The 13,936-nt window shown below is 47.7% G+C and overlaps 1 protein-coding gene across 1 annotated transcript in view; it reads left to right on the plus strand.

Moving 5' to 3' along the window:
• The window catches only part of LOC26533890 (putative uncharacterized protein DDB_G0291608), a 57,468-nt gene extending 43,849 nt beyond the window's left edge, over positions 1–13,619 (plus strand). Inside the window, exons 4-5 of the mRNA XM_033381510.1 lie at positions 12,701–13,051; positions 13,486–13,619. Of these exons, the coding sequence (XP_033237401.1) occupies positions 12,701–13,051; positions 13,486–13,619 (485 nt within the window). The remainder of the gene's footprint in view (positions 1–12,700; positions 13,052–13,485) is intronic.
• Positions 13,620–13,936: the final 317 nt, after the last annotated feature.

Genomic DNA, 13,936 nt, shown 5'->3' on the forward strand with positions numbered 1-13,936 from the left:
CCCTTCAGCGCCTAATGCTCAAAGACTATAAGAGCTAGAGCAACGATGTTTTGGATCCAGACTTCTGTGATATGTCACTGCTACAAAAATATTTCAAAACTTTGCCCCGCCCACCTCCGCCCCCACAAAGGGCGAAAATCTGTGGCATCCACAATTTTAAAGATACAAGAAAACCAAAAACGCAGAATCGTAGAGAATGACCATATCTTTTAGACTGCAGAATCTGAATTGGATCGTATTACTATTATAGCCAACATCAAGAAAACAATTTCATTTTTTCTCGCCCTGTCTCTCTCTAACACACACGTAGCATAGGCGGCTTTGCTTAGAGTAAAACATTAGCGCCTAGATCTCAGAGACTATAAAAGCTAGAGCAACCAAATTTGGTATCCACACTCCTAATATATCGGACCGAGACGAGTTTGTTTCAAAATTTCGCCACACCCCCTTCCGCCCCCGCAAAGGATGCAAATCTGGGGATATTCACGAATCTCAGAGACTATTAAAGCTAGAGTAACCAAATTTGGTATCCGCACTTCTGTTAGATCTCACCATAAAACGTATATCTCAAAATTTCGCCACACCCCCTTCTGCCCCCACAAAGGACGAAAATCTGTTGCATCCACAATATTGCAGATTCGAGAAAACTAAAAACGCAGAATCATAGATAGCGACCATATCTATCAGATTGCTGAATCTGGATCAGATCAGATCATTTTTATAGCGAAAGGAAACAAATCAATTTGCAGTGGCTACGCAGCGCCCGACGTCACGCTCAGACTGATTTTCTGTGTCTCTCGCACGCACTCTTTGTCGTGTCGTTTAATATTAGCGGCGTCTGCCGGAGGAGAGCCATACTGACTTAGTATCGGGTATAACTGTAGAGTTGCGGTGTCCGCAGCAACTCACAACGTTCCCCCTCGTTTTTTTTGTTTTTGTTCTGCCCGCACATGTGACTCCAGTGGCTCCAAAAAGGATAAAGGATAAACTTTGAGCCAAGTGTATTTGGTGCTAAGCCAGAGCAGGAGCCAGGGACGGGGCAGGGGAAGGAGCAGGGGCAGGGGTCTCGATGTGAGCAGAAAGTGGATTGCTAATGCACTCGAAAGGGGGTAAATGCCCAAAGAAAAAGAAAAGATCCAACATAAGTATCCCATTTGAACAGGCAAAGGCCCTTACAAATTATTACTTATTTATTTGCTGGTTTCTTTGCATCTCCCTCTCCCTCTCTATCTCTCGGTCTCTCTCTTTATTTTGCCCCCCATTTTCTGTTTTGTGGAGTCGGGAAAACCTCGCTCGGATAATCGAAGCCAGGAATCAAATTATGCTAGAATTGAGATTGATTTTTTATTCAATTTTAATGCGACAAATGCAGGCAGATAAACAGACGAGGACTCGCACACACACACACATGGCCCGAAGCTCCTGGCCCTAAACAGGGCTGGGGGTGGGGGGCAGCCCCACGTCAGCAAACACGTGGATGGATCCTGGCCTGGCCTGGCGTTGGAGCGGGGGGCGAGGGGGGGGCAGAAATTATAACAACGATGGCACACGGGGGAGTCGCACTGGATTAGGTCGTCCTTCGAGATCCTTATGGGGAACTTTTTGAATATTACAACATAAATCGATTAGCTTCTAGCAGTCTGTGCTTCATCTCACCCTCATGCCAGCATGTACACGTGTGTGTGTGTGTGTGTGTGTGTGTATCTATGTGTGTGTGTGTGTGTGTGTGTGTGGGAGGAGGGTGTCTGTGTTGTCACTGATTGACACTTGAAGCGAAATTTTTTTGCTTGCTGCTGTTTGCTGTTTGCTGTTCCTCTTCTACCATATCTCGCCATTGATATGCGTCCCATCCACTTGACTCTGTGCAACGACAGCGACGGCGACAAGGATATGAGGACCAGGATGAACGTCGAGGCCAGGCTTCATCTAATAAGCATCCCCACACATAACACATATCTCCACTCTGGCGGTGCTCCAGCGACGAGTTGGCAGCTCATCAATACACAGCTTCATCATCAGCTCCGGATCGGGGCTGGCAAATTGGCTTTCAGCTCCTGGCCCTGGCCTGGCCCGACCCGGACCTGGCTTGGCCCGATTTCTAGCATAAATTGAAAGGAAATTAAACATTGAGTGGAGCTTTGAGCTCCAGGGGAAATTGTTATGTGATAATTGTTTGGGTCTTCTTCCCCACCGGGGATTGCATTTTTGTTATCGATTTGCACCCAAAACACGGTGGGAAAGCGGAAGTGTGTCAAAGGTAAGGACATCTATGGGTCCAAAGTTTAGCTGTTTGTCGAATGGCTTATGGCGTTTCCTGTTTGTGCAGTAAATTACATTTCAATTTAGATCATCAACTGAAAAGGGCTCGGGAACGGGATCTGGACCAGTCGAAGGCCGACAGAAATCTGCTGAGCAAATACTCAACGCCTTAACCTCAGAATCGGGCCAAACACAACTGAACAAACTGCAATTAGCGCACACAAGGGTAAATATGACAAATTTCAAACACAGGGGAGGGGAGGGGCGCTGCGACTAGCTAGGGGTGGATTCAGATTCGGGCTCGACACGAGCGGAGCATAAGGTATAATTTAACACAAATCAAAGGGAAAATGCGTCGCGAATTCGGAATCGGAATCGGAATCGAACTCATAGATACTCGGTAGCACACGTGAGAGGCAAAGGGGTTCGTCCTGGGCTATAGATGAGTTATGGGGCAGATGAAATCAATTGTCTTGGCAACAGACGTGGCAGGCAGGCAGGCAGGCAGCCATCCTGCCATTCCGGCAGGGCTTTAAAGCGAAAGAATTCCGCAATGCCACTCCTCCGCCTCTTGCTGCTTTGTAGTCCAATTAAAAGGGTTTGTCGTTTGTCGTTTGCCGTTTGTCGTTTGTCGTTTGTCGCTGAAAGGATTCACTTTATTATCATTGAGGGGATTTGGCTTAGGGGATATTCCATTTTTGTAGTTGCTCTGCCAGCCATCCTCCCATCCTCCCATCCTCCATTCAGCCTCCACTCTGTCCCCTCGGCTAGTACCTGAAGATACATCCGAGTCGAGTTTCATGCTTCGGTCGTTCGGCAATTTGTTGTCGCGGCTGTTGACTTTGTCATTTCACTTTTTCCCTTTTCATTTTCCGCTTTCGGACCGCTTTTCGACCTTAAGCATTAGTTGCATGACTTTCCCCAGCAGGGGTGTGGCGGGGGGGGTGCCATGATTTTCCGTAGCTGCTTGCAACGCAGACAAAAGCCAACTTTTGTCATGGGGCACGAAGGATCTGCCAGGGTATCCACTACGTCGGCTATCCTAATCTGTGGCCCTATTCTCCTTTTTTTTGTTGTTCTGTTATTCAGGAGCCACCCACTCATCGTGACAAAGTGGGTTTGGCTTTGTTTTTGAAGCTCCTTCTCGTGGGAAACTTTTCCAAGAACATGTCAAGTTCTCATCGTCATCATCATCATCGTCGTCGTCGTCGTGGCCTCATCCCGCGTTCTTTTTGCTGCCCGAGCAGCGTTGTCTGGTTGTAATTATCACGCTAATGAATCAAGTGTACTCGCTTGTAACTAATTGATATGAGAAAATGACATTGGCTTTTCATTGTTCACAGAACTGGTCCACAGAGAGTGCGGAGCAGGGGTTGGTTCGATGGAAATCACAGCGAAAGAAAACTTCTGCCGCGTGTGTGCTTTAGGGTCAGGGGCGGGGGTTGTGTTTGTGCATTGCCCAAGCGGGTGGTGCGGTGTTCCCCATTGATTTGCATGTGAATTTTCCATATTAGCGGGAAAACTAATGATCAAACGAATCCACATCCCATCCCCCAGCTACACTCAGAGAAATGTGTTTAATATTTCGATTAAATATGCGTTTTTAAGCACAAAATTAAATAGAATTTGGTTGGATTTAATATACAAAATTTTATTAAAAAATATAAATATATAGCACATTAAAATATATCTAATATATTCAATTTGTAGCTTATTGGGTTTCATATTTCTATGAAATATTTAATTTAAATGTGAAAAATATTTTTAATTGATTTTGAATATATTTCATATTTATATTAAATGAATTAATGAATATAAATTAATAAAATATTAATGAATTAGTATTAAAAATATTTTTAATTGGTTTTGAATATATGTATTTCATATTTATATTAAATATATTTATTATATTTTATTATTATTATTATTATATTTTATTATTATTATTATTATATTATATTTAAAATATATTTAATATAGATATGAAATATTTTCGTATAAATACAAAAAATGTAAGTCTGGCCACTCTCTGGCCAAATCCATTGGTCCTGTTTTCTCTGGGTGTAACCGCTGGAGTGTTTGAGTAAAGGAAACAAAAAAAAACGGGAGACTTGATTAGAAATAAAAATGCTGCTTCAGTAATTGTCTTGAACTTTAGTGCCTGAAATATGTAAACTTTTCCAAATGAATTTTCACGATTTCATTGCTTGACTTTCTCCGTTTTACTTTTGCGCGCCGGCCCCGCGCAACTCTCCGGGGATTTCCCGCCGGGAGCTTGTTAAGCGATTTTCCCTTCAGGTGGAGCTTGGCGATGGCGATGGCGATGGCGATGGTGATGATGATGGGTTCTGTGCCTCCGTTGATGACTTTCGGCTCCCTGGAGTATTTTGCGCCCCCAGTAATAACTGCGATTGTATTTATATTTATTGTTATTTAGCATAAACAACTTTCCTCAAATTGCAAAAGGAGAACCTCACAGGACGGGCATGGGATGGGGGCTGGGAGGGGGGGCAAAAACTTTGCATAAGCCGAACCGAGCCGAGCTGCGGCGGCAATCAATTTCAATTTTTAAGCCCTTTACCGAGGACAACATTTTTAATTAATCGTCGGATTACCAGGAGCTGCAGGACTATGGACGTGGCTGCAGCCCTGGCCAGCGGTTTACTGTTCCTCGTCCTTCCATATCCCATCGCATGCCGTCCCGTCCTACCGCATCCCATTTCATCCCATCCAGCTGTCCATTTTTTTCCATTATCTGTGCCATTTATTCTATTTTTGTCGCACAACTCAACTAAACGAGCGACAAATTGCCAGCGAACGTCGACCAAGTGCCCGGCAGCGGCATTGGCATCGGCATTGGCATCGGCATCGGCATCATCCTGGGTCCTGGGTCCTGCTCCGTTTGCCGTTCTCCGTCCTGCGGCCATGATGAACTTTCATTGTCTACTTCTCTTCGCTCCGCGGCGGCTTAATCCTTCCACGCTTTGTGTCATCAATGCGTCCGTGCCACTTGTGATGGATTTCGGAGCGATAGTTGGGCATCGGGCATTCCGGCCATATGGTCAGAAGTGTCATGGCAACATTCAGAGCGGATTGCGGATTGGCGATTGCGGAGGAGGGCTGCAAAAAGATTGCATTCACTTCGTTTTACTCGCATTGTGGTTTTGGTCTCTGGCGCCCCGAAAATCTGTTTTGAAAACCAATAAATCTGATTTATTGGCTGCCACTCCGTCCCTCCGTATCTCCGTCTCTCGACTCCATCTATCCCTGTGTCCCTTCATTTGTGATTTAAGCTGCAGCTCTCTCTCCGTTTTTGCGATGTGGGCAATGATGAAGTGTCGTAGGAAGGTTAACACTGGGGCTGTGTCAATAGCTCACGAGAATTTACCGAAAAGCTGATGATTAAAAGCTGATCAAAACAGACATAAGCTAATGCATAGCCCCCAAACTGTGGCCGGAGCCCCATTAGCTGGCATCCAGGCAGAGGCAGCCTCCACCCCACCCAATTATCATCATCAAAGTCCGTCAGAGCAGAAGAAGCTAAGGTCGTAAATTACAGAAGGTGCCAGGAGCCAAACAGCACGGAAAAATTGTTAAAAATAATGACACATTTCCCACATCTCTCCATTGGGTCATCATTGATGGGAGGGAAATGGCCATGGCTTTGAGGGTGCGGGGGGCGGTAGCGGTGGCGGTGGCAGTAACCCGTCGACGTTGTCATCATCATCGTTAGAGAGGCGCAAATCTGCGCTCTGGGCAATGTTATTGTTACAATCGACACCCGACGCGTTAAAAACACACACCACACGATACACACAGACACACAGGCAGACACACAGATACACACACACACACACACAGAGAGAGATATCCCCGTAAACGAGCCAACGAGTGGGAATGGGAGTGGTTCGGCGTATGACCCGTGGCGTATTTCGGTTTTGACCAACGCTATATTCCCAATCCCCTGTGCAGTCCCCTGCCCGGACCCCTGCCCCTACCCACACACTCATGCCATTCGCATTGCCACATCTCTCAACGGGGGTGTTGACAATTCAAACGCAATAATTGCGACTGCGAACCGCACGACGCTCGACGTTCGACGTTCGACGCTCGACGCTCGACGGGATTCGGCAGTCGGGATTCGGTTTTGGCGAAAGGTGTGGCTCTCGCTGCTCTCGTCCGCTCGTTATGCCGTGTTTGACACAATGTCAACTTTTTGTAATAAGTTTTTGCCCTGCCCAGCCCTGCTTTGGCCCTGCTTTGGCCATAAAAAGCGGAATACGATGTAGCATTTCGATGTAGTACGTACGTACGAGGCGATGCTAATGGCAGTTGCAGTTTGCTTTGATCTCCGCACCCGGGGGTAGTTCAATCTTCAGTCTGCACCCCGTGTCAGACGAGACGCAGTTTTAATGAACCCTCTAGCCCTCTGCTGGGTCTGTGCCTGGACCTGGGCCCGGACCTGGGTCTGGGTCTGGGTTGTTCTCTTGTTGCTGATTTTTGATCCTGTTACCCATTGTGGCCATTGTTCTCGCACTCTAGCATTCATCATTCGCCCTGGTCGTGGGCCTGTCCCTCGTCCTGGCTTCTTTTTGTCGGTTATTTTCTCTCGTTTTTTTGTTGTTGTTGACTGGGTGTTTATTATTAGCCTGGCAAATACATCCGCACGGCAGCCGGCGATCCTTTTTTGCCTTTTCAGCTCCGTTCTATTCAGTTGAGTTCCCCGGCATTGTGTCGCGGGCACAGCGCTGAATGTTGGTTTAATGAGTTGAATATGTCAATGGTCTCGTCTCCCCTCGGTGCGGCAACGGCAGGGGCAGGCAAATGTAGTCATTAGCATTTGAATATTACGCAAAATATTTTCGGGAAAAATGGAAACATGCAAAGAAAACGCATTTTTAGTGGTGCGGCAGCCTCGGGCGGGGTTTCAAGTAAATGTGACTGAAGAATACAAGCACAATAAATGTCAAAGTATTGGTGAGCTTTGAAAGCTCTGTCTGATCTCCGTAGATAAAGCTTTTCCCTGCATCCGTGAGCTGTGTGCATGTGAAAGCTTTCCCCTGATTTGCATTCACTTTCAATTTTAAACGACACATTTAATTGTGGCATATGTTCAAGGACCTGAGCCCGGGTCCCGCAGAGCTGCTCAGCCATTGAATGGCCACAGAAGCCGCCAGAAACACGGTGACATATTGCGCAATGGAAGTGGTGGAAGCGGTGGAAGCGGTGGACGTGGTGGATCAGGATGAGTACCGAGCGGGACTCTACTTATCGGAGCGTTATCTTTACGCTGGCGGTGCTCAGCTAACCGCGAAATCGAATCCATAGATCAAGCGAGCGAGCGAGCGGGTGAAAAAGTAAAACCGATTCAGCTCTCGCGATTCATCTGATAAATGAATGGCAGCCACCGAATGTTTGCAATTGCTTTGACATGTTGGACAACAATGGAGGAGAGCAGACGGTGGGCAGACGGAGGGCAGACGGAGAGGGCACGGCCGCCTCGGGGAGCGGCTGATGGGTGGCGCAGCGCGACTTAAGCCGCTGACAAATGCGATTGCCTATTGAAATTGAAAAAGACCCGAAATGGAAGCAGTACGAGCAGTAGAGCAACCCTTGAGGTCCAGATATCCTTTTGTGGGCATCCTGCTCTGGGCATTTGCATTGATTTCAATTAATTTGCTTGTTGTTGTCCCTGATCCGTCGCCGTGTTGTTCCGATTGCGTGATTGTAATTGATATTTGGTTTGGGTTGGGTTTTTGGGCTGGTGCGAGTCAAGTGCTTGCAACCCCCCGTCCCCTCCCCTCCCCACCCCTGCCCGTCCATCGGTCCACCCGTCCAATGGGAATTATGTAAATGCCAAACATGCATTAGAGAACGGACGGGAGCTGGCTCCTTGGCCCACCTCTAAGCCTTCCCGGAATTATTCAGGCAGATAACTTCTGGCCCTTCTTCATCAGTCCTCAGCTGTGCGAATTTTCCATTCCGTTCCGTGGATAGACGCCCGTACTGCTGGTCCTGGGGCGAGGGTGACAACAGCCAACTGTCATTGACAGCTTCGTTGGCTTCATCTTCATCCTTCAGCCAGGGACAACAAGGTGTCGTCCCCCTACGCCCGTAGCCCGTGCTCCGTCCTTTGGCTTTGTCTTTTCCGGAAGAGAATGAGTCAGCGGCATTTCGCATTTCACATTTCCTATTTTCCTATCCCCATTTGCTTTTAGTTTTGTGAATTTCAAATGCCAGGACATCTGTTCAAGTGTTCCAGGTCTCAGGCCCAATCCTGCCACGATGCTAATGCGTTTAGTCCATCTCGAGGAGTTGTCGGTGTGGGGGGGAGGGAAATGGAATCGTATGGAATGGGGAAGAGCTTAAAGAACCCGTAACCCTCTTATGCAGCTCGTCTCAGCACTTAATTTCGCCCCTAATTGCTGCAATTTGAATGTTTAATGCAATCCAAAATTATAGAGGGTAATTATTATTAGTTGTACCCGACCCCCCGCTCCCTGCCCCCTGGCCCCTCGATTGAATCGTGCGTGTGAAAACCAATTGGTTCCATCGCCTGCTGCCTGCTGCCTGATGCCTGCTGCCTGATGCCTGCTGCTTGACGGACATAAATAGTTGATTTGGGGATCGATGGGGGTGTGTCCTTGGAATATGTATATTTGGAGGCTTTCAAATATTTATGGGGGATTTAGCATTTATTTATAAAATTTGTTCAGCTCGGGTGAATCGCGGGTGGAAACTTTTCCCTCGCTGTACAAAGTTTTCCCCACCAAGCAAGCCAAGCAACTTTCCCTGCCCTCCCCCCTTCCCTTTTTCGTGAGAGGAGGGGGGTGGGGGTGGGGCTTGCCTTTAATTGTTAATTGGCTGCATCGATTGTTAATTGTTCCGGAGACCTGATTGCGGGCATTGTGAGTGGAAACTTTTTCAAGTGCTTTCGTCTGGGCAAAGTTTGGAAAGCGAAACAAAAGGTGCGCTGCTCCTCCGATTGCGGATTGCCCGATTGATTGGTTGCTGAATTAATTACGTGGATTACATAATCCTCGCCCCCATCCACCCCCCACCCTAGCGGCAGTCCATCATCCCCCCCGCCCCATGAGCCCATCGCCAGTTGAACTTTAAGTTTTCTCCGTGACGATGCCTCGTTGATGGGCCGTTGATAATTCGGGAGCATAACAGCCCATTCCAAGTGTCGCCAGATCCATTCCCATTCCCAGTCCCATTACCATTTTCACTTCTATTTCCAGCCATTGCCCATTTTTTATTTATTTTATTATTATTTTTTTTTTTTGTTGAACAAAATTTTGGCAAATTTACACTTGGCTAACAAAAGCGGTAACAACAACAAAAGGCACACAACTAACAATACCGCCCGCCCGATGCCAATCCCCCCCCCCCCCCCCCCCCAATTTTCCATTTTCTAGGGTTGCCTGATTGCGCAATGGTGCCCCCAAATGCCTCCCGGGGTACAGTCCCAGTCCCAGTCCCAGCCAGTGCCATAAATAAGGGCCACATTCAATGCAAATTGGACTATTTACGCAAATTTTATTGCCACACAATTTTTATATATTTATCTTCTTTCTGTTGTTGCTAGTTTTCTTACACACACACACACACACACACACATACACTCGTGTATATAGAATGCTTTATTCCTTTGTTGTTGCTAATATTTTTCCATCCCCTCCGTGGAGATTTGGCTGCTGCCCCCAAGCGTCTACTAAATCAGGCAATTTGAATGTTGCTTCCTTGACTTTCACTTTGACATTTTGGCACTTTGGTTTTCTGTTTTCTGTATTCTGTATTCTGTGTTTCCCCAATAGCCTCCGCATCGGTGCGGGAAAACCCTTTTCCTGCTCGTCGAATTATGCGATTTTGTGTCATTATTTCGTCGCTAAACGAAGCGAATTTCTCCCCCCATGCTCCCGAAAATCCAGAAAATCGTTGGGTAGCCGAATGTGTTTTTTATTGACATTTAGACGCGTCGCAGATTTGGCCCCGGCATCAACGGGTTGAGTCTGAGCTTCCTGTCCGGACGTGGGCCTTAGTCTGGGCCTGGTCCTGGTCCTGGGCATGGCCTTGCCTATGGCGGCTCTGTGTCATAAAGCGGGGGGGGATTTACCAATAAATTCGTTCTAGTGAAAATTTATTGACATTGCTTTTTAAACCGCGACGCGTGTTGTGCCCCCGCACTTTTATCGCCAGGAAATTGACATTGAAGTCTTGTTTTGGGCCTGAATGGAACTGACCTTTAAAGCGGAAGATATTGGAATATCGATAGGCAAATCGAGCAGAGGTAATGGCTGGCTAACGGGCAGGAGTGGAAGAGAGTATTCCTTTTGAAATGAATATCTAGGCAGGAGGAAGAGCAAAGTGGGATGCCCCTTGGACGACTTGGCCCCTTGGAACGCCCATATATCTCGATCGAGAAAAATCTGTTGAGACTTGGAGCTGCGGGCCGGCAGATAGGTGTGGAGGCCATTCTACTCCCAATCGCCGTCGCCAGGGTCCCGGCTCATTAATGTCCCTGGAACTGTGACTCTCCGGGTCGTCCAACCAATAACTACAGATCGCCGGCAGTATAACATCAAGGGGATGGGATGGGATTCCAATGATGACAAGTGGAAAACTTACCCAGCCTCCACTGAGAGCTCTTCATCTAGATTTGGGCACATGAAATCTGTTCAAACCGCCACAGGACCTCATAGTCGTGAATGGTGATTCGTGGCTCTCGTGTTTCTGAGTGTGTCTGGGTCTTGTTAAGCCGCTTTCCTCCTTTCGCTCCCTTGGAAGGAGGTAAAGTCCAGAACTTAGGCCTCTGATTCAGTCTGTGATGGCGCGCTGCTTGGCTTGAGGAGACTTCCTTCTCCCTGATGTCCTGCCAAAAGGCATCCATTAGTTCTAGATACATACATACGCCGGCGTGTATCTTATTTGTTCATTGAATTACTCAAGATCTATCTGTAAAGGCACAATAAGACGAAAGCTGTCTTTAATTGGTTCGTATCTTTCTGGGGGGATCCTCCTCGGAGATCCCTGAATGTTTGTGCAGGGGACAACAGTCTGAGAACTTCTGGGGCCGATCAGGTGTGGTCTGGGGGTCGCTGCCAACTGGTGACACCATTGCTGTACACGCTTGTACATTGCCGGTTGCTGTCATGAGAGGTATTTTGATCATATCGGGCCATTATTGTAGCCGGATCAAAGAAAACAGTTCTCAAACAGGACTCAGGCTCTTCCTTCTACAGTGGCAGATTGAGCGTGATGTAAAGGAATGGAGACAGATCCCCATTGAAAGAAATATATAAATTGAGTGCCGGTCACGACTGGTTTTCGGCTGTTTTCAGCGAACAGATCGCATTATTTCCATTGCCCTCTGTCGTTCCTGCCGTTCCCTGCCCGTTTCCTTTCCGATCCGATCCGATCCGGGCCAAAGCCACATTCAGGCAGACACAAAAGAGCCAAAAATTAAGTGAGTTATTAGCTCGTTATCTTTCGCACTTAATATTTACACAGTTGGGGCCACTGCCGAACAAATCGGAGTGTGAAAGGCCCCAAAGGGAGACTGTGGACTCCACCTCCGCTCGCTGGCAGTCAGTTTACCCCTAATTTTGTCGCTTGTGTTGCTTAAAATTCAAACAATGTGTTGATGCCTTCACACCAACCGAAAACATGCATAATTAATATGCAAAAAGCGGTAGCAGGCAGCATCAACAACAACAACAACAACAACAGCAACCTCGTTCTCGGAAAGGAAAGGAGCAACTTTTCCGAGCGGGCTGCTTGTGGAAAATTGAAAGGGTTAGCATAATTTTTTCGGGCACGAGGGGAGCAGAGAGAGAGAGAGAGAGAGAGAGAGAGGTGACATTTTGCTTTTTGCCTGCTTCATTATCACAGCTTTCGCGTCAACATTATTTCCGCAGAACGGGAGGAGAGCGGGCATCGGGTGTATACCCTCGAAGAGGGTACTGCGACTTCAGCAGCGAAGTGAGCACTTCCAAGGGTCTTCCTCTGCCATAGATCGGGCGAATTCAATCCGCATTGGAGTGGAGCTGCAAGGGTATCAAGAGCTTCGGCTGCATGCGGCTCGGGCTGTCAGTGCCATGCATAATTCATATGAGAAAAGCAACAATAGGCGGCTACGATGAGCGGAGGAAATGTGAAAGCCCCAAACCTTTCCGAGCAGAGCAGCGAAAATGCTTTAATTGAAGCAAACGAAGACAGACACACACACAGCCACACATGCCACATGCCGCATGCCCCTTGGACTCATTTGCATATTTCAATGCATGCAATTAGGCGTAAGGAGTGGCTGGCGAGGGGCACGGTGTGGCACGGAGCGGGTACCAACTGTGATGACAAGAAAAAAAAGTTTTCTTTTGCTTTTTCTTTTGTAAGCTTCCATTTTTTAACCGTATTCTCTCTGCCGGGCTCTTCTTTTCAGCCAAATCACGGCATTTTACGGTGAACGGTCTGAGTGCCAATAACACGCTTCAGCAACAGCAACAATACAACCTGCAATCATCGAACGACACTCGCAACATCTACAACAATCCCTATATACCACCCCAACAGCAACAACAACAGCAGCAACAACAACAGCAACAACAGCAGACCCAACAGCAACGCACTGCTCACCTGTTCAAGGCCCTGGCCGCCTCCACTGCCGGCGGAAGTAATAGTCTAAGCCATCCCTACGACTTCTCCAACTCATCCTCGTCGTCGAACGCCAATAATGAGCACCAAGGATCATCGTCTTCGGAGGCAGAGAACGCTTTTCTAACTCATAATAACGGTAAGTGCGGGCCATGCTATATGGGATGGGGGGGGGGGAGCCGATGGAGCCTGTGGTCAATATTCAACCATAAACAGTAGTCTTCTGCTCCGCCGCAGAGTGGCTTCCGGTCGGGGAAGATGCATAAAATGCATAGCCGGAAATTGAATTAAAACTCGAGCAATTAAAAACACAACTTTCCGGGTCCTAAGTAATATTTCCTCTGCCGCAATGAACCAGGAAAACAACGGGGCAAAAAAAAACTTGCCCACCTGCCACCGGTTGGCTGGCAGCTTGCCATAATTTGCACGCAATTTGCATTTCAAGTGGCCAATTCCCCGCCGTAGCAGCCGTAACAGCCGTAGTCCTGCTCTCCCATCATCTTAAGTTGGTGGCCAGCAGCCCAGACTCCTTCCTCCTGGGCTCCTCTCTGTGATTTCCCTTCTAATTACGAGCTCACAAAAAGGTGCTCATAGCTCACAGTCCCCGAGTCTCCGAGTCTCAGTCTCTGGCTCAGACTGGCAGCCAAACTTGGCTTGGCACCCACTGGGAGGGCAGCGGCGACGGCAGCGGCGGCAGCAGTAAGTGAAATTTATGTGAGTGCTTATAATTTGTAAAAGTAAACGAACCAGGTAGAGCTACAGCGTTGTCGAGGGGCGGGTAAATGAGAGTTTGCTTAGCAACAAATTACAACGAGGATCGCTCGGCAAGGGTGGTGTGGTGGCAGATACACAGAGACAAGGGAATCCCAACTATTGAGGGAGTTACTACTATGACGGAATCACAGTATTTGTGGGGAGATGGACCTGTCCCCGCTCGGGGATTACAGCCGGAACCAGGAATAACAGAGGGAAATGTAGAACTGATCCGATCCTAGTCTATTCTTAAAGCTCGTCCTGGAGCTCT

Source organism: Drosophila pseudoobscura, chromosome X (genome assembly GCF_009870125.1).
Source record: "Drosophila pseudoobscura strain MV-25-SWS-2005 chromosome X, UCI_Dpse_MV25, whole genome shotgun sequence".
NCBI classification, from domain to species: Eukaryota; Metazoa; Arthropoda; class Insecta; order Diptera; family Drosophilidae; genus Drosophila; species Drosophila pseudoobscura.